This window comes from Pipistrellus kuhlii, unplaced genomic scaffold (genome assembly GCF_014108245.1).
Source record: "Pipistrellus kuhlii isolate mPipKuh1 unplaced genomic scaffold, mPipKuh1.p scaffold_m20_p_3, whole genome shotgun sequence".
Taxonomy (NCBI): Eukaryota; Metazoa; Chordata; class Mammalia; order Chiroptera; family Vespertilionidae; genus Pipistrellus; species Pipistrellus kuhlii.
The window spans coordinates 171,076,134-171,096,583 of record NW_023425529.1 but is presented as its reverse complement, the minus strand read 5'-3'; the positions used below and the strand labels follow the sequence as shown (position 1 = coordinate 171,096,583).

General features: G+C 48.3%; 1 protein-coding gene across 4 annotated transcripts; it reads right to left on the bottom strand.

The window, feature by feature from the left end:
* Positions 1 to 1,603: 1,603 nt before the first annotated feature.
* RNF122 (ring finger protein 122) lies at positions 1,604 to 14,782 on the bottom strand. Of its 4 annotated transcripts, XM_036454724.2 has the most exons (7): positions 14,383 to 14,782; positions 9,115 to 9,271; positions 4,731 to 4,776; positions 4,355 to 4,396; positions 3,652 to 3,738; positions 3,352 to 3,434; positions 1,604 to 2,847 (listed from the first exon to the last, which is right to left on the bottom strand). In XM_036454724.2, the coding sequence occupies exons 1-7, from the start codon at positions 14,405 to 14,407 to the stop codon at positions 2,733 to 2,735; spliced, it is 555 nt and encodes a 184-aa protein (XP_036310617.1). In that variant the 5' UTR covers positions 14,408 to 14,782; the 3' UTR covers positions 1,604 to 2,732. The 4 variants fall into 4 exon arrangements, with proteins under 4 accessions (XP_036310617.1, XP_036310620.1, XP_036310621.1 ...); XM_036454727.2 differs by lacking the exon at positions 3,652 to 3,738 and having other exon boundaries at positions 1,607 to 2,847; positions 3,352 to 3,431; positions 14,383 to 14,779; XM_036454726.2 differs by lacking the exon at positions 3,652 to 3,738 and having other exon boundaries at positions 1,615 to 2,847; positions 14,383 to 14,775.
* Positions 14,783 to 20,450: the final 5,668 nt, after the last annotated feature.

The following is a 20,450-nucleotide window of genomic DNA, read 5'->3' as shown; positions in this document are numbered from 1 at the left end:
TCATATCACTCTCAAGACTCAGCTCAGGTATCCTCTTCCTGCAGAAATAAATCCCTACTGTCCTGGATTTCCACACCAGCGGAGCTAAGGGTCTGTCTACCACAACAAGCTTGCTGACCCAAATTATCATGATTGCACCCTTTCCCAAGGTAAGGATTTTTCCCTCACACAGATGGCAGCAGCCCCAGGAATGCTGACCTGAGTAACAAGCCCATACTGACTCTGAATTTGGGATTTGTGACTATTTAACTTGTGATTGGCTTCTAACAATTCATATCTGACCAGGCCAAACATCTCGTTTCCCCCTCTGTGGAGTCCCATCCTGCCTAGATGTATTGAAGCACTGAGGGTAACACAAGGCATTTTTACACTGTCATTTTGATTCCGGGACAATGCTATTTAAATTCGCAAACAGACATCCAGTGCCAACATTTTAATGTCAACATGCCAACCCTGGATTTCCCTTGAGAGGAAGGGGAAATGGGGAGGGAGAAGTGTGTAGATGAAACCAGCCTGCAGACCACTGTTTTCCCCGCCTATAGCTGGAGCTAGAGGGAGAGCTTTGCTTAGAAAATGCTTTTTATTCCTACACTAAGGCAAGGACTAGGGGGAGAAGTGGCCCCTCAATGAAGACCAGGCCTCAGGGTTGGCAGCAGCAGACAGGGGATATAGAGGCATTAAGGAAGATAGAATTACCCCTGAAAGTGTAAAATGACAAAAACAGGCACATCCTCAGGCAAAGGTCCCCACTAAATGCCCCAGCTGCACCTCAGCTCTGTCCAGCATCAGTACCATGTTGAGCGCCTTCACAGTACAATTGCAGGGGTGAGGGTGTCACCCACCCCTGGGCCTGGCTCCTCTGGGTGCATGGGCATCGCTTGCATGCCAGTGACCCATCACTTCAGATGCTTCTCCTGTGCAGTACCCAGGGCTTACCCCCTGGAGTGACCATTGGCACTAATCTTTCACCAAATAGGGTGACCACAGCCCAGTTGTTCCTGCCACGCTCAACCCACCTTGCATATCCATTACTGACACATCATCCCCTTGGGACACAGAGAGCGAAGTTGCAAGATATGGGGTCCAAGATCTGAGTGCACACACGGGCGTCAAATGTTCAGTCCTATTTCCAGTTGGGGCATGGGGTAAGGTAGGTCAGTGATTGTGAGTTAATAAGAAAAAAATATAAGGGAAAAGAGATCAAGCCTCCATGGTAGCAACCTAGACCTTTTTGGTTGTGTTAAGAGCACAACCGCTTTAGATAAGTAGAATTCTATTATGTCTTAGTTGGCAGAATGGTATGGTGAATCAACTTTCTTTAAAAATATTCTAGAAATCCGCCGAAACCGGTTTGGCTCAGTGGATAGAGCATCGGCCTGCGGACTGAAAGGTCCCAGGTTCAATTCCAGTCAAGGGCATGTGCCTTGGTTGCGGGCACAACCCCAGTAGGGAGTGTGCAAGAGGCAGCTGATTGATGATTCTCTCTCATCAATGTTTCTAACTCTCTATCCCTCTCTCTTCCTCTCTGTGAAAAATCAATAAAATATATTTTTTTAAAAATATTCTAGAAATCCAATGAGCCTGGCTTATTCAGGTAATAAAGTACGTTGACATTAGTCCCAACCTGTGCTGTACAGGCGGTACATCTATCACCAATCTTTCTTTTTAAGGGTTAGGAAACTGTGTGTGTGTTTGATTTGAATGTGGGGAAGTGAGAAGCAGCAGTTACAAGGAGTTTTGTTCCTTGGTGGTGGAAAAGAGCCAACAGACACAGGCCACAACCACAGGCAGAAGGCTAGAGAAACTTGTTATTAAATTTAATTTCTTTAAATACACACCTTCTCCCACCCTCACCCACTCTGGGGAGGAACGGAAACCCCCACCCCCTCCATTCCATATATAAACCCTGAGATGGTGAGGATGAAGTACAAAAATACTATTTACAAGGGGGAAGAAGGTGTCGCTATCTTCACCTTCAGACACCCCCTTCCCCAGGCCCCTTTTGCTCTTTTAGAAAAAGCCCCTGGAAATCCATGTGAGTGTAGAGCAAGCCCTTCCTCTGGAGGGGCACTCTGACTCCGACGTGGACTAGGAAGCTCCGAGATCGACAGAGGAAGAGAGCGAATGGATAGCACCTCAGACCCTAGCAGGGGGAGGGAGGGCCCTCCTTACCCTGTAGTCAGGCTGGCCAGCCAGCCTTTGTTTCCATAGGTCCCATGTAAACATTGACTTTGCTTCTTTATGTCCTTGCTCTTCCTAATTTCCTACAGAGCCTCCCTCACTTCCACTGGAGGTACTTGGTTCCTTGGTCTTTTCTTCCTTTCTTCCCTACTAACCTTCTGATGGAAGGAATGGGAGGCAGGGGAAGACAGAGCCCATCTCATCCCTTCTTCTAGGCTTTGTGGTCATATGGTCTCTATCTCTACTGTGTGCTCCAAGGGTGATTCTTCCCCCAGAGCAGGGACAGGCAGGGAAATCATCCAGTACCAGGACACATTGGTCTTGATGGGCAATGCTTTCAGTACTGAGTTAACAGGGAAGAAGACCTCAGGAGGCAGGAAGGAGGGGCAAGTCTGGCCTCTCAGTAATGGTGGGAGACCACTCCTGTACTACCTCCCCTTCAGGTAGGCACGACCATTATCACCCAACAGTCTTGTTCATTGCAGCTTTGCAGAGGGACCAGGCATCCATGAGGCAAGATGTCTTCTCTCAGCCTGATGTAAAGGCAGCCCTCACACCAGCTCATCCAGCAGGATTCCAATGCTCTGAGTGGCCTCGGAGGGGCCGGCGATGGGCTTGTTGCACATGGGGCATACGCAGCGTACTTCTAGCCACTTCACCAGACACCTGTGGGCCACAGAAGATGTGAGAGACCCCAATCTGCTCTGGCTGGCTATCATTTCTCAGACACAGACCATCCTATCCTTACTGCAATAGAACCCTTCCCTTTTGTCTGCTATCCGGACAGGTTGTAGGACATCGCTGACAAGAGATAGGTGGGCCGAAACCGGTTTCGCTCGGTGGATAGAGCGTCAGTCTGAGGACTAAAAGGTCCAGGTTCGATTTCTGTCAAGGGCATGTACATTGGTTGCGGGCACATTCCTGGTGGGGTGTGCAGGAGGCAGCTGGCCGATGTTTCTCTCTCGTCTATGTTTCTAGCTCTCTATCCCTCTCCTTCCTCTCTATGAAAAATCAATAATATATATATGTATGTGTGTGGCGTGTGTGTGTGTGTGTGTGTGTGTGTGTGTGTGTGTGTATATATATATATATATATATATATATATATATATATATATATATATATATAAAAGGCACCCCTGGGCACACATCCCCACTATCGACACTTACTTCCGATGAAAAGCATGTTGGCACGGGAGCACACCGAGCTCATCCTTCCCCTTGAAGTCTTCCAGACAGACTGCACAGGTCTGCTGTGGAGAGCAACGGGGCAGGGGCAGTGTGAGAGGAGATTGGGCAAGAACCCCACTCACCATCCTGAACAGTCATTATTGCCACCCCAGGTTCACAGGTTCCCTTTGCTGTGCTATTCTAGAAGAATGGTTTTTAATGCTTTCTAGCCTAATACATTTGGCAAGGGGAGATGTTTCAATAACGAGAGGTTAAGGATGAGGGCATGTGGTCTGTTACCTTCTTTAAATCCAGCCTTCTGTTCATGTATATGAATCCCCTCAATCTCAACGGAATTACTCTTCTAGAAGAGGGCTTGGGAAACATCTGAATTTGTTGAGATATGAAAAACAGGGGCAGCCCTAGTTGGTTTGGCTCAGTGGATAGAGCATCGGCCTTCGGACTGAAGGGTCCTGGGTTCGATCCCCAGTAGGGGGCGTGTAGGACACAGCTGATCAATAATTCTCATCATTACTTCCCTTTCTCCTTTTCCCTTCCTCTAAAATCAATAAAAAAAAAAAAAATATTTAAAAACAGGGACAAAATGGGCCATTTCTCAGTAGTCCTGTGTCTAGTGATATCTGTGATGTTCAGACAACCACAAACACTGTGTACAGGAGGTCCTGGTTATGGACGGAAGCTTTGGGCAGCGAGTTAGATGACCTCCAGGGACAGATGGGAAAGGAGTAGGAACGGCCTATTCCTAAAGAGTCAGTGTGGGGGAACCAGGATTTGTTGGGTGTGAGCAGAGTGATGGGGGGACAGGGAGGAACCACAGACATGGGCACACTAGTTAGTTCCATAGTCTGCTAGGGCAGAGTGTATATACAGGGTAAAAGGATCTTCTTTACAGAGGTTCCCAAAATGGGTCCAGGATGAAAGCTGAGAGTGCCCTGTGCTCTACCCATGGGGCCCCTCCCACATGCAGTTCCAACACACTCACCCCATATAATTGTGACTTCTTGGCCTCCCCTTTAAGTACCACCTGGGAAGAAAGGAGGCAGCATGGTATCAGCCAAAGAAGCCTGGTGGTATCAGCCAATGAGGGAAGCTCCTAGCTCTGCACAGGATCCCCCTCCCCCTCCCTCCGCCCTCCCCCCTCCCCCCTTTTCTTCTTCCCTCCTTTTCATTAAGGGGGGCTCTGGGCACTGCCTAAGCCAGCCAGACTTGAGGACAGTGAAAGGATTGAACCCCAGAGAAGGCCAGAGGGGAGGCTGAGGGGGGTTCCAGCCAGGACAGCTCAAGCTTCTCCTCCTCTTCCGCCTCTAGAAGGACAAGGAGCAGAGGAGGAAGTCTCAGGGGAAGATGCCGTGCTTTACCTCCTTATATCCGTATCGTTCGCTCTGCGCCTGGTTCCGCAGTTTGCTGGGGAAAAAGAAGGGGAGAGAAGTGGTCACCATGGCACCAGCGGAGCCGTTGTAAGCAGGAGAGGCAGGCGGGCTGTCTGGCTTCTTCTGGGGGTGGGACGGGTGCTCCTCACAGGGGTGGCTCACCCTAGAGAGGCCACGGGGTCAGGTTTGGGCCTCAGTGGGTCACCCAGAGTGAGTTAAGGACCCAGGCTCAACAGCCTCAACATTTTCTGCAGCTCCCACATTCTGGGGGCTTCCCTCTTCCTGCATTTCTCAGGAGGTAAACTCCTGCAGGCTCTCAAACCCTGTGTAGATCAACAACTTCCGAGCATAGAGAAGTTAGATATTCTTACCAGGGCTATTCCCAGTAAGCTAGGGGAGCGGGATAAAGAAGCGTCTGTTGGCCCTGGGGGACATGCTGCCCGGAGAACACGGTATTCTGCAAACAGAGCACTCTCCCCGCACGCACGGTGCCAGGAAAGCACAGGCGAGCCCTTCTTTGTCTGCTCCTTTTTGTTTCCAGCTGGTGGCCTGCACGCTGCCTCACCCGCAAGAGCCAAAACCTGGCACGTGTTTCCACAGGCCACAGCGCACCGTCTGAGGATGTGCTGTGCACCGATCCCCTCACTGACACACTCATGGACCTGCTCACCCGCTCCAAACAGCTTTAGAGGGAGAGGCTTCCCTTCCCACAGCTGAGGGGGAAAGGAAGTGGGAGAAGTAACTTGCTCAAACTTCAGAGCCGGCTGGCAGCATCTGAATGGAAGTCTCTCTGGTCACAGAGCCCGAGTGCTTGAACACAACATGTGGCCTGTTTCGCCAATTAGGGGAACACGCCATCGTCCGGGGGCCTGGCCAGGCCACGTGTGCCTGGATCCTCTAAATAACGAACCCCAGCCAAAACCGGTTTGGCTCAGTGGAAAGAGCATCGGTCAGTCTGCGGACTGAAAGGTCCCAGGTTCGATTCCGGTCAAGGGCATGTACATTGGTTGCAGGCACATCCCCAGTAGGGGATGTGCAAGAGGCAGCTGGTTGATGTTCCTCTCTCATTGATGTTTCTAGCTTTCTATCCCTCTCCCTTCCTCTCTGTAAAAAAATCAATAAAATATATTTAAAAAAAAAAGAACGAACTCCAGTCCAAGTGGCTCCAGCCACACGGGGCTGAGGCCTGAGCGGCACATCCCCGCCCCATTTCTTTTCCCTCTTTGGAGGGTTTCTAAAGTGGGGGGTTGGGTTCAAGGCCTCCTCAGGGCTCCCACTGCCCCATCCTTCACTTTGCACTTTCATATGTTCCCAGGCATCTCTGGCCCCTCGTCCCAGTGAGAAGGGCGGGAAGGATGCACCCAAAGCTTACATAACCGCTAGCCGACAGACACTGGGGAAAGGAGACATGTTCAGTAGGGTGTGTGTGTACAGCTAGCTTCTGAGGGAGATAGCCATGCTTAGCAGGTATGTACAGAGTGACGAAGGAAGCGGTGAGGAGCCTGCTTCTTCACCAGAGTGAGGGGATGCCACACCTAACTGTGAGCCTCCATGCAACATGGCTAGGACGTCGTGTGTGCCACGCAGTATCGGCGCGTGCCTGGGGCACCCTCCTTTTAATGGTCTTATCTGAGAGAACCCCAGAAGCCTGCCTCTCGGAGCCCAGGATGCTCTGAACACGGAGGGGCTTAAAGCTGCACCTGCACCCTGCATGTAGATTCCTGGGTCAGGAAGGTTTAGATTGATATGAAACGGGGCCAAACAGGTTGCAAAAGGAAACAAACACAAAACAAAACAAAGATGCTGGGCCATCCCAGCAGGGGACACGGAGCCAACAACATTGGACAGGTGGCCTTTTCAGCTGTTGGGTGAGCGAAGTCGCTAAAAATACCCTGATCTCAATGACACCATTTCCAGCCACTGCCAGTGAGCTCTCTCTCTCCCTTTGCTTCTTTTCCCTTTTGGAGCAAACAATGCAGCCAGATCCTGCACATAATTGTCCCTTTCCTGCCTATGTGTACTTCACCGGCCCCTCCATCCTGTGCGGGGCAGAGATTAGCCCTTTTGGGGGCTGGGGGAGAAGGAGTGCGGGGGGCGGGGGGGGGGTATGGGGAGCTGGGAGTGGAGGCTGGTTTTGGCCAATGAGCTCACCAGGTCATGAGTGGGGGTCACAGGCCTATTTTGGCTGAGGAGGAAACCAAGAAGCTGGGAGAGGAAGTGGCTTCTGCACTTGTGTGTCTTTCTATATATAGACGCCCACAGGCTGCCACACAGCAGTGAGCTCTGGAACCATGAGGCCGCGGGGTGGGCTGGCTCGGAGCAGGCTGCAGGGCAGAGTGGGGTGGTGCAGGGCGGGCAGAGGACTGCAGAAGGGACAGGCGGTGCCGAGCAGCCCTGCCACGGGAAGGCCTTTGGCATCGTGCAGTCCTGTCGCTCTGTTCCTTCAGGCCAGCCAACCAAAACTGAATCAGCCAGCTCCCAGCCTCCCCTTCTGCAGACACCTAATAGTTAGGGGTCAAGACGTGGCCACGGTCACAGCTCCCCCCTCCACTTCTCAGTCAAGGAGTAAGAATCAGCATTTATAACGTGGACTCATATCTAACCTGCAGGGATGTTCTGAGGATTAAGTGAGCTAAATATCTTACAGAATGCTAACCATGATGTCTGGCATGCAGGTGGCACTTGGTAAAGAATAGTTAAAAATCTAAGGTTACACCCATTAGTGGCAGAATTCGGAAATGAGCCCTGGGGGACATCTATTCACTGGCCTAGAGTGATTTTCTAAGATTTCTTTACTTGATCACCTTTGCAGCTTGGCATGTGTGAGCTCGTGTGTGTGTGTGTGTGTGTGTGTGTGTGTGTGTGTAAACGGACAGAGTGGAGTTGGCTTTACAGACTCCTCCAAGCGTCACACACAAATCTTTGGTTTTAGAAGGTGTCTACCTTCAGTCTCTGGGGAACCACACAAATTGCTTGAAATGAGATGGGAGTGGCTGTTGGTCAGGCAGACAAAAGAGTTTGAGGAACAAAACTCAGGCTTGGGGAAGGATGAGGGAGTGAGGCAATACCAGAAACCTACCCTCACCCCCACTTCAGAGTGAGATGCAAATTCTAGACACCAAGAGGAAAAAAATAAAAGTGTTTACAGAAGATAGTGGCTTCAGTGGAAAATTCTAGTTGTAGGGACTTTTTAAAGTTCTGAGAAAGAACCAAGAGCACTGGGGAGCAGGCCTGCATGCACTTCCTCCTCTTAGAGAGAGATCTTCCAGCCTGAATAGGACAAGCACCTTCTCTAGCCTCCTTCTGGAGGAAGGACTCAAATCCACCAGGACACCTCCGTGGGGAGCCAGATCTCCTGCTTCCTCCATCCTAATTTCATCGCCTTAGGTCAGGGGTCCTCAAACTTTTTAAAGTGGGGGCCAGATCACGCTCCCTCAGAGAGCTGGAGGGCCGGACTATATGAACTACTAATTCCTACTGTAACACCTCGGCTGCGTTCACTGCCCAAAAAACCGGATCAGACTCCTCTGCGGGCCGCATGTGGCCCGCGGGCTGTAGTTTGAAGACGCCTGTTAGGTGATTTGATCAGACACTAGCCTGGACTCCAGCCGACATCTACTCAGGCGTCTGTGGGGGTTAGTGATCACGATGGCTCTAGCCATGTTCTGCTAGTCAGAGGCGTTCAGCACTCCTCAATATCCAGCAAAGAATTATTAACACCAAACACGTGCTCTTGTTAGCAACTACTCTAACTTCCAGTCTAAATTCCAGTTAGGCCCCACATTTTCTGTAGGGAATAGCCACAGTTCCCATGTCTTATAAACAGGAGAAGAAACAGTTCCTAGAGAAACTCCAGTTCTTCCCTGGGTCCCTGTGCGATAAGGAAGGCTTTTCGTTTTCTCACTCTCAAAAAAATAAGAGTTTCCAAGGCAGAATAAACAAGCAGATCTCCAGACACCAGCTTGCTAATATTAGCATCTGCTGGACATAGAAAGATTTCCCAGGAGGGCAGAGGGACGTGCCACTGGTGTAACTCATGCTTACGTATCCCCGGCTACCCGGAGGGTATGAGTGGGAAGAGAGACAATTAAAGGACCATCAATGATGTTACTTTGTCAGACAGTAATTCTAGGCAACCTTAGCATAATTGGCCAAGAGGCAGGATGCAGCCCAACCCATAGTGACCTTAGATGCTCTGGGACAACTTGATAGGCTAATGTAAACAGAAACACCAGGCCTCGAGGGCCCAGTAGAGGACTGGCTAAGTCCTGTCTTTTAGGCAGGACACCCACTGGAGGCTGGTGAGCCTCGCTCAGCTCACCCTACATCCTCCCCGATGCCCCCATTCCAGGCCAGCCAGGGAGTCACTCACCTGATGAAGTAACAGCAGAAGATGAGGCTAAGCATGAAGACAAAGATGCCTGTACCGAAGATGACCATGTAGATGTTCAGAGGAAGGTCCTGGAAACTGATGGGTGGCATTGAGCAGGACTTGTTAGTACTGACCAGTCCCAGGCCACAGAAACACCCTGCAGAGAAAGGGGGAGGAAAAATAATATTATTCTAGTTGGAAATGTACCTCTGGGACTGATGTACTCTGTGTCAACAAGGATGGAGAGAGAACTGGCAGGCTCTGAGCTCCTAAACCTCTGATTCTGGGGCTTAAGTGCATGTCCTAGTTCTAATACTTATTAGCTATGCGATCGTGGGTCAGGTAACCAATCTACAAAACGGACTACTACACGCAGTACTTAAAGCTGCATCCCCATCTTGGCGGAGGGGGGTGGGGGGAAGGGGTTCAAGATTTCAGGTAATGGGCAGAAAAATGGACTGAAGGGTCCTGGGTATGATTTTGGTCAAGGGTGTATGCCTGTATTGCAGGCTCAATCCCCAGTGGGGGGCGTGCAGGAGGCAGCTGATCAATGATTCTCTCTTATCATTGATGTTTCTCTCGCTCTCTCCCTCTCCTCTCCTCTCTGAAATCAATAAAAAAAAAAATATTATTTTAAAAGAAATATGCTTTATAAATTGCAAAGGGCAACCCCAAAGGTCATTTGTCATTATGAAGCCACCTGCTCCAGGAGATAATCTGCAATAGGACCAGAATAGACATTATTCATTCCAAGGCTGAGTTCCAGAAAGTGGGGGTGGGGGTTGCAGTTCACTCTTACTGTCTACTGTCCCGGTTTCTACTCAAAGCCTCACTGTGCAGCCATAACTGGTTTGGTTCAGTAGATAGAGCATCGGCCTACAGACTTAAAGGTCCCAGGTTAGATTCCTGTCAAGGGCATGTACACCAGTAGGAGGTGTGTAGGAGGCAGCTGATCGATGTTTCTCTCTCATTGATGTTTCTCTCTATCCTTCTCCCTTCCTCTCTGTGAAAAATTAATAAAATGTATATATTTTTTTAAAAGCCTCACTGTGCAGTCTCATGATAGCAATGATATCCCCTGATGCTTATCTGAGATGCAGAGTATTGGGCCCAGCCCAGAAGAAACGAATCAGAATCTACACATTAACAAGGTCTGCTCAAAACACCTTCATGGTGGTGGCCAAGTTATAGCTGGAAAGAGAGGAGATCAATATAATATAGAGCCTGTGGCAGGGGAAACAAAGAGGAGGAAAGATTTTATCAGTTGAGTTGCTAGATTAGCCAGTCCTGGAGCCATTCTTTACCTTGGGACTACTGGTTCTGACAGTACATTTTCTGTAATGTTTAACATAAGGAAAAGGGGGTGGGGGGAAAGATAGGATATAAGCAATAAGCTGGTTGAGTGTTTATTCATGCTTGCAGGCAAAAATACCATTGTGATCCAAAAGATAAGCATAACATTCTTATTTCAGAATGTGGTGAGACAAGAAAACTGGAATTTAACATATACCTGCTACATCTTAAGTACATTCTAATATACCAGTTTAATTTTAAAAAAACTCCATCTTTGAACTGTCTGTATTCCAGCAGTTAACAAGGCCTGGCTCTGTACTCGAGCCCTCAACATGGGTTTTAGGAACTTTCCTGACATCTTGGTTAAGAGCCAGAACCCATTAATATATACTTCAGAACTCTGCATTATAATTACCAGAGCTACAATTCAGCAGAAGTCTCGCTTGAAAGATGAAGTCATCTTTGATGTGCTTCTCATACCTCTCTTCATCCCCTAGATCAATCCAGTGACCATATAATGAGCTCCCTCCAAACCCCTTTCATATTTCGTGCCCAAATCTATTGCCAAGTCCCTATTCCAAACAGACGTTAGGCCCAAATCTATTCCAAGTCCCTATCCAGTCACCTAATTGATGTCTAGTCCTTCCTCTAATTTAGCCCACATGTCTTTCATTTCCTCCTACTCTGTTTCTATCATATATTTCCCAAACTCACGACTAGCTTAAAGTTCTCCTAAACATGTGTGCATTGGGTCCCCTCTTAACCTTCCCGCCAATGTCCTCCAGCACCACCCCACGTGGGCCTGTCTCTTCACTACTTCTTGCCTCCATACCTTTGTTCATCAGCTTTCCCCACTGGAAACTCCCTGCTTTCCTAAAGTCCACCAAGCCTGGTCTTTGTGGTATTCCAGTGACCCTCTCTTTCCAGAATTCTGTGTGCTCACAGCTCTATCACATGTTCTGGCTCTTGAATACTTGGTAATTATCTTACATTGCCAAGTTGTTCCTAGCATCAACTTAACACAAACATACATTAAGCATTGATTATATGACAAGTACCATGATAGACACTGAAGATAAAATCAGGGGGGGAAAAATGAGTAGATGGATTTACCTTCTAGGGAAAAGGACACAAAGGTGTTTTTTGTTTTGTTTTTGTTAATCCTCATGCAAGGATATGTTTCCCATTGATTTTTTTTTTTTTTTAAGAGAGATACGGTGGAAGGGAGAGAGACAGAGAGAAACATTGATTGGTTTCCTCCCTGCAACCAAGGTATGTGTCCTTGAATGGGAATCAAACCCAAGATCTTTCAGTGTGAGAGCCAACACTCTAAACACTAAGCCAAACCAGCAAGGGCCAGACACAAAGGTTTTCACCATACAAAGTGAAGCACAGTAGAGGAGCACACTATAATCCTAAGATCAGAGATGAAAGTCCTTGACAACCTGAATGCTCTGAGGTCTGAGGAAAGCAATTTGGATATTTTCCAGTGCCTAGTCTAGTGTTTGGCTTGTTCTCAAAAACTAGTTAACAGATAAATAACTCCTAATTTTCTCAAAACTTGGCACCCGTGGCAGAAACTCACACTCCAAAGAAAGTAGGAAAGTAGACTGATGCTTGGGAAAATTGCCTAGAAACTGCCCTCAGCTGAATGGATGACCAGTCAATGAACAAGTACTGTGGAAGGCCTGATTTATGCAATGACCTACACATTGTGGGTAAACAAAAAGTAAAAGAAGTAATTCTTATCTTGAAAGGTTTTTTTTTTAATTAAGCTGAAAACAATGAAATAATTAGCTACTAAACTTTGCTATACCCAACAATAAGCCCTTGCATCTAGTCTCTAGCAGGATTTAGAAAGTTTTCACCACCCCTCCATTCAAATATTTGCTCGATGGGCCAAAAAAAGTCAAATTTTCTTGAAGACATCATGGTGGACTGAGTCTATTCTGGAAAGGGGTAAGGGAGTCTTAGGACTTCCCTTCAAGAAACTGTGCCCACAATATCAATGAGCAACTCCATACCTCCATGCCCCCAACACCATCTGATGCTGTAAGAGGACCTACCAATCTGCCTTGACTCTCTCTGCATTCTTTTACAGATCGGATCCTGGTATCTTTAGGGTTCCAAAGAACCTCACTTGGTGTCTATTCTGGGAGCTTGCAGAGGGGTGGCAGTAGCTATTGTAGAGGGTTTGTGTATGTACTCTGCAAGCACTTTGGCCTCAGCAGTCCATCTTCACCATCTGCTCTTGTCTGATGACCCAGGATTGAGTCACGGAGTTCAGGACTCTTACGTGATAGGGGTGTGGGTGAGAAGAGCTCCATAGCCAAGAAAGAGATGCTCCAATTGCTTGGATGGTGAAGTTTTCCTCTAAAAGCTGGGCAGAACACCAACCCCAGGGAAGAGGGGGGCCAGAGATTTTTCACAAAATGGTGGGGGGAGAGGGATTGCCTCCTCATTGAAGTCAAAGAACAGGATCTCTCGTCGCTAAGAAGTGAACAGAGAAAGCAGCATGTCCTCGGCTGGCCTGAGAACCTCTCTGAAAGAGGGCTGCCAGAAGAAAGGCCAGTGTGACTAACAGCCCCCAGCTCTTCTCCTGAAGTATTTTCTCCCATTGTCTCAGCTGGACCTCCGCAAGCCCTGACATCAGAATGTTTCATCTCCATGAGTGGGCTGGGAGCAGGAATGACGTCAAGAGAAGGGCTGGCCAAGAAAAGACCAGAGACTCTGGGAAATGCCTCTCCTTCCCAGACAAGGGAATCTTTCCCAGATGCTGGGGTACTCGGTTCTGCCTCCTCCCGTCTTCCGCCCCCTCTCCCGCAACGCCTGCCTATCACACAGCTTGGTTCATTGTCAGGAAATTCGATGCCACCAGCAAGAGGAAGGGGGTTGGGGGGAGGGCATTCTTACACATGCTGCCCAAACCTTGCCTTAAAACAAAAGCCTCTTGAAATAATTAATCCAAGACCTGGCAAGAGAGAGTGAGTCTGCTTGCTTTCAGAATGAATGTTTCCCTCTAACTAGCCAGTTTGCCAACACTCAGAGATAAGACTAGCTGTGACCTGGCCCAGCTCTACCAGCCTTAGAACTAGGCGGTGAAGATCCTAGGGCCATTAGAGAGCATGAGTATTCAAGGTTTTGAACTGATCTCCGAGGAAGGCCCCCCCAGTTCAATTAGCTTGGGTGAGGAATCAGACCCACGCCCAACTTGTTATCACCTGAACCACAAAAGAAGCCTCAGATGAGATAAATTTAGCATCACGGTGGTGGTGGTGGTGGTGTGTATGTGTGTGTGTGGGGGGGGGGGGGAATGGCTAGTGAATGGGTCAGTTGGGTCTGGAGGTGAGGCTCTGGGGAGCAGATTAGCCTGCGCCCAGGGGAGACACGTATCTGCAAAGGGTTATCCGCTCCATAAAGCCAAGCTCTTTCATCCGGCGCCTTCCGCGGGCTCGGAGCCCCGTAGCGGCCAGGCCGAAGCCAACAAAGACACAGAGGAAGCCACCCCCGGCCGGCCCCGCGCGCCGCAGCACAAGCATTGTGTGCACGTTGCAAATAGCCTGCAAAGTTTCAGACCAGGAGGGAACTTGAGCTCCCTCTAGGAGATCCCAGCCCGAGCGCGGATTCCAGGCTTCTCGGACCATCACAACAAAGAGCAGAGTTGGAGCGCACAAAGGCAGGGGCAGGGGCAGGAGAGCGAAGCCGCCCCACAGGGGCCGCGACCCCCACGCCCGCCCCCACACCCCCACCCCGCCGCCCCTTCGGAGCCCCTTCCCCGCCCGCCAGGGAAATCGGGGCTTATGCGTTGGTTTGTTTGTTTGCTTTTCCATTTCCGCGCCGTGCAGCACAGAGTTGGGCTCCGGGACGCCTTCTCGGCCGCCCCATTGCAAGAGAAACTTGGCTCGAGAGGCAGAGCGAGCCTCCGATCTGAAGTCCGGCGCCCCCCCCCCCCCCCCTCCTTGCCCCCGGCCTCACCGTTACACCACTGGAATGGGTGCATCAATGAACGCGTGGCGGCTTCCCCGGCGGACGGACGCGGGCGGCGGGAGAGGCGGGCGGGCGGGCGGGCGAGCGCCCCGGCTGGCGGATCCGCAGGTGGGGCCGGTGCAGCCCGCAGCAGCCGCCCGTCTCCGGGCGTCGAGCTCCCTTCGGAGTGCAGGGGCTTCTGGGGGGAGGCCGGCCGGTGTGTGAGAGCAACAAAGAGGAAAGAGAAGGAAACAAATAGAAAGTCCCCCGAATGCACGCACCACTGAGGAAATGCAGGAAAAGGGCCCCGGGGTAGGGGAGGGAGATGTGGGGTGCCACAGAGGATGGGGGTACCCAGGCTGCGGGAAAAGAAAAGCCTTAAGGGGACGGCTCAGGTCACACCACGAGTAGGAGAGCGGCCAGAGACTCCGAAATTGACACAGGTTGTGCACACCCCCTCCTATTTATATACACCCCCCGGGGAGCCCCGCCCCCTACGTCATCTGTCCTCCGGCCAATGGGAGTCTTCCTCTGGGCCCCGGGGAGTCTTTGCAGGCCCGCCCCCTTTTAGGGCGGAGCGTCTTTGCAAGGTGGGGCGCGCACCCCTCACCTTCCCAACCCGGGGAAACTTAAGCGGATGGAGGAGCGTGAACTGGCCTGGAGCTGGAGGAACCAGCCTCCCCCATCAGGGACCCGGGAGAAGCCGAACAGTTAGTGCCACATGGGTTTCCGTCTCCACATCCAGCACGGAGTCTCTATCGCTCTCGGAGAAACCAGTTCTCGGAGGAGTGGTTACATTTCTGCTCCGAGGGCAAGGATCTGGCGCCTGAGCACGTCCCTTTGTTCATGTAGGAGGAGGAACTGTAAGCCAGCAGATAAAGAAGATGAACGGCCAAAGTGAAATCTGGAATCGTCTCCTTTTTGGCCAAGTCCCTCATTTTACTAAGGCATGAAGGCTTGAAGTTTAAGCTTAATGTGGTCCATGTAAGAAATGGACAAGCCTGGAGGGAATTAACCTAAAGGAACGACAATGGCCAGGAAGCCAGATAGGAACAGTTTTACAGTTTTCTTTTGTGCATTTTAAATTGAGGTGACTTAAGGAAAGATACACGAAAGTGGAAGAAAGCAAGGTGTGGGAGGGGAAGGGAGGATGAAGAAGATAGGGGCGTGGTGGATTAAGATTATGTGCTCTCTCCTGGGAAATTGTATCTTGAAGGAGGGGTCTGAAAATAAGCATTTCTAAATCCACAGACACAATGGGCAGGGGTAAACCCAAATAAACTCTTTACTAAAAAGTTATATGCCTGGGTCTTTTCTTTTCTTTTTTTTTTTTTTAATATATTTTATTGATTTTGTACAGAGAGGAAGGGAGAGAGATACAGAGTTAGAAACATCGATGAGAGAGAGTCATCAATCAGCTGCCTCCTGCACACACACCTCCCCCACTGGGGATGTGCCCACAACCAAGGTACATGCCCTTGACCGGAATCGAACCTGGGACCCCTCAGTCCCCAAGCCGAGGCTCTATCCATTGAGCCAAACCGGTTTCGGCTATGCCTGGGTCTTGACTACCCACCAAGATCCAGCTAAGAACTTATGATCTACCACAGCACCCATTTTTTCATCTACAATGTAAACTTGTCAGGGCTCCATAATTCTGAGTAGCGGGATCAAACCCTGGAATCAACATTGGCAATGCATTTGGGGTAATGTCTTCAGCATCCAGCACCCTGAAGGAGTTGAATGAATAGTTAAGTACCACATGGAAAAGGATGGAATCTCCTAATTCCCTGACCAATGTGCTTTCTTTCACCAGACATTGCAGTGTTTCCTACATCTTCCTTTTTTTTTTTCCCCCCCCCCAGAATGTATTTACTTTTACTTTGGGTCGGCATCTTTGCACCAGAGACCCATTAGTGTCAACAGTTTCTACTCACCTGGGAATTACAGGAGAGTGAGAGGAGACAGTAAATAAACAGGCAAATAAGAATGGCTTAATCTAATCTTCCCGAAACTCCTTAGTTGAAAGTGATAAAAACTTGATCTCTTGGGAATTTGTGACGCTCCAATACGATTTGCCTATCAGTGCTTTGTCATAGAAATGCCTGATGTCAAGGTATCCAATTACTTGGCCAAGATAACATAGCAGTCTGCAACAAATGTTTGGCACTTAATATTATAATTGCCTTAAAAAAATGTATTAGCTACTCTGGAAGGGCATCCTGTACTGATCTCATTTCATCTTTGAATCCGACAATTGGACCTTTCTAAGTGGCCTCTATGACTCTGGCTTAGACTTGTAGGGCCCGTGATATTAGAGATGTTATGTATGCAGGCTTCCAGGCCTGGAGCCCAGAGATTTTGATTCGGTAGTTAAAGGGTGAACCCCAGAAGTATTTATTTAACATCCCTTGACCCCCAAAATTCTGAGAGAAATTAATGTTGCGATCTTTCTCTGAAATCCATCCTCTCTGCTGGCCGCAGAGCTACCTTTCTAAAACATAAATCTAATCATTTATTTCTTGAGCTTAATAACTTTTATTGGTCCCTGGTGTCTACAGGATACAGTCGAACTCCAGAGTATGGCATTCAAATCACTTCAGTCTGGCGTTGCCTGTTTCCTGGCGCTCTCCTTTCCCACACGCTATTCATCAGCCAGGGAGCTTTTGCTGTTATTCCTCAAATATAGTATATTCTTTCTTGACTGATTTTGTACACGGCATGGCTTATGTTTGGAATGTGCTCTTTTTCTTTCTGTGCCTGACATTTTGTAAGTTTCAGCTAAAAATTCATCTCTACGTGGCCCACCAACCCTGTCTCCATCTCTTTCAGCGCTTTTCGTGTACAATGTAGTATATTGTAGGATTTTAAGGATAATGATGTGACTTCCTGAATTTGATCACTTCATGAGCCTTCCTTATAACAGAATTTTCAAGGGCATGAGTCATTTTTGTGGTGGCTCCAGTGTCTGGTTCAATAAATATTTTTGGAATGTATGTATGTATGTGCATGCATGTATATAAACTAACATTTAATTTAAGCCATGTTCTAGGTGCAGTGTAAGTAATTAAAAAACGTCATTGTTACTTATCCAATAGTTCTTTATATTCATTGACTCAGGGGAAAGGTGTTTATAGGTGAGCCTAATTGCTAGGTGCATCTAGGAAGGAAAATTGTCAGGAGTGAGGAATGTCTCGCCCCCACCTAGACTAGGAGCTGATGTGGGAAGATGAAGGTGGGAACCATGGGAGTTCTCATGCAGACTGAGCCAGTCACGCAGAACAGTGAATATTCCAGTGGCACCTGCATGAGTGTGGTCATCAGAATGTTGTATAACAATTCATGTGTGGGTTTTTTTTTTTTTCTAAACTATAAGAGAACATCTAAATATATAAAAGCCTAAGCAACCATCAGACTGTCCAACCAGTAGCTATGATGTACAAGGACCACCAGGGGGCAGAGACTCAACACAGGAGCTGCTGAGGTGCAGTGACTTGGCAGCTGCAGTTCTTGGATGACAACCCCCAAACCAGAGAGGAGGGAGCCCAATTCTGGGGTGCGTCACCCAAGAACTGCCCTCTCCCAATCCGGGACCCCTCGAGGGATGTCGGAGAGCTGGTTTCAGCCTGATCCCCATCGGCCAGCCCGAGAGTCCCCATGGGTGCATGTGCACCAGTCATCTAGTCTACACGAATACGTGAGAGGTGACTTCTAGAGGGGTGGGGGGCGATAGGAGAGGTGACGGTGGTGGGAGGGAAGCCCACCTGAAGCCCTGTTCTTGTAGAAATCTTTCTGCAATGGGCCCTTAGTTTATTTATAAAATCACAGAGTAAGAAGAAGTAATTTGTAGGAGAAATGGCCTTAGGAAACAAGTTAGAGGTAAAGGAAGGGCCTTTAGAGCTTGGGAGTTAGAAAGATAATAGTATCTAGCTTTTTGTTCATCAGTTTATAATGTTCCTTATTATCCATAAATGAGTGAGATCATGTGGTATTTTTCTTTCATTGACTGATCAACCGAAGGACTTATATGCATGCATATAAGCATAACCAATGGATGAAAAACTCTGGGGAGGAAGGGCATGTACGGGAGTGGGGGTGGGGTGGGGATTGGTAAGGTTTGTACACGTATAATACCTTAATAAAAAATAAAAAAAAGAGAGAGAAAAAAAGAAAAAAAGATAATAGTAACATGCCTGGGATAAAGGGAGAAGGGAAAGGCGTGGGCTTGCTTCCGAGTGGGAGACCCCTATAAAATCCATGTCTGAAGCCTGACATTATAAACTTTCAGTAAGGTCTTCTGAGATACTTAAAGACTCTAATTTAGAAAACCTGATGCATGCCTTTCCAATCTCCCACTCTCAATCCTTCTGGTTATTTTATTTTATTTTTAAATATATTTTATTGATTTTTTACAGAGAAAAAGAGAGAGGGATAGAGAGTTAGACGCATCGATGAGAGAGAATCATCAATCAGCTGCCTCTTGCACACCCCCCACTGGGGATGTGCCCACAACTAAGGTACATGCCCTTGACTAGAATCGAACCCGGGACCTTTCAGTCCGCAGGCCAATGCTCTATCCACTGAGCCAAACCAGTTTCGGCGTCCTTCCGGTTATTGTGGCCAGGAGGCAATGCCTCATGACAGCTTAGACTGGAAGATGTAGGTTGAAGGAAGGGCTTTGACCATGGCATTTTTTAAAACGTTGAGTTGGCCCCTGCATTTTCCTATGTTGAAAGCCCCTATCAAAAAACAAGTTGATTTCTCACGTCATGTCAATCCAATTTCGATAACTAACCCCACCCCCACCTCAACCAGGTGATGCTTCATAGGCCAGCTTCTTGTAAATCAGGAAGACACATCTGGTCATCTTATGAGGAAGAAACAGAACCAGTAAAGAAGATGATGAGTTATATTCAAAGCCACTTGGGAAATCTGAAGTAGAACTGTGTTTCTAACTCTTCCATGGAAAACTTCTAAGAAGTCAGGGATTCTCTTCTTTCCCACTGCCCCATCCCAACATTTCTATTCATCCCATGAACCCCCTCATTTAGGGCCCTGTAAGCACTAGAGAAACACTTTGGGGGCGGGGGGAGAATGGCTAATTCTGTGGAGGAGAATAGAAATTGTAATCACACCATTCATTGTACCTTTATAAGAGACTCTCTTCTCTCTATCATGGCCTCCAAATGCAGCCCTAAAATACAGAAGAGCATGCTTAACCACGGTCAGTTGTGAAAAAGTGATAATTAAATGCAGATAAACATGCCACACTTCAAAGTTAGACAAATTGTCACAACATTTTCCAAAACAGTGCTATTTCTTAAGAAACCAGTTTTCAGGAGAGGAACACACAATTCTTTGAAGGAGTTTAGGTTGTTTACTTGTATATTTGAGCAAATGAGGTCCTTCACTCATTTCACTCTTAAAAGATCTGGTCTTCCTCTGTCCAGATACATTAGAGGTCTCAGTGACAGGATGCTTTTAAGGGATTGATGCCACTCTTGGCCAAAAGTATTCATAACCTACCCAGAAATGTCCCCCAGATTCTGGTGTGTGTTTTTCCAAGAAAGTGAAGTAACAATTTCCCCACCCCTCCCCCAGCTCCCACCCACATGGAAGTCCAACAGGAGAAAATGGCCTTGGTGTGACTGAGGAGGCCTGTCCTCCTTTCTCTCTCCAGAGACTGAGTCAGTTTTGGAATGATGCCTGGGCTTTCCCCAAGTCTCTCAAACATCCCCGGAAGCTCCTCCTACAAACCAGGGAGGTTGCGAAACAACAGAAGCCATGGGGTTCAGGCTAACCTGGTTCCGGGAATTCTGCATAGACCTGCTATGTTTTTGCATTGGTGGAATGAAGTCATTACACTAGGTCAGGTCTGAATCATCTCCTGTATGAAAGTGGAGGTTCAAGAAAGCAGAGGAGAGGAGAGAGCCCTCTTTTATTGGACCCTCATTGCATACCAACACCTTTGCTTAGTGCCTCACACATGTTCATTTATTCCTTACTACAACCCTCAGGGTATTACTATTCTCTTAATCCCAAGAAGGTTAAGTCTTACTAAAAATCACGAAATTCAA

What these genes read in the sequence shown, in the direction of transcription:
- RNF122 (XM_036454724.2), bottom strand. Translation starts at nt 14,407, where the DNA reads ATGCACCCATTCCAGTGGTGTAACG. An exon ending in CCCATTCCAGTGGTGTAACG is followed by an intron (nt 9,272 to 14,382) that starts GTGAGGCCGGGG and finishes CTTTCTCTGCAG; the next exon opens with GGTGTTTCTGTGGCCTGGGA. An exon ending in AGAAGTCACAATTATATGGG is followed by an intron (nt 3,739 to 4,354) that starts GTGAGTGTGTTG and finishes CAACAAATTCAG; the next exon opens with ATGTTTCCCAAGCCCTCTTC.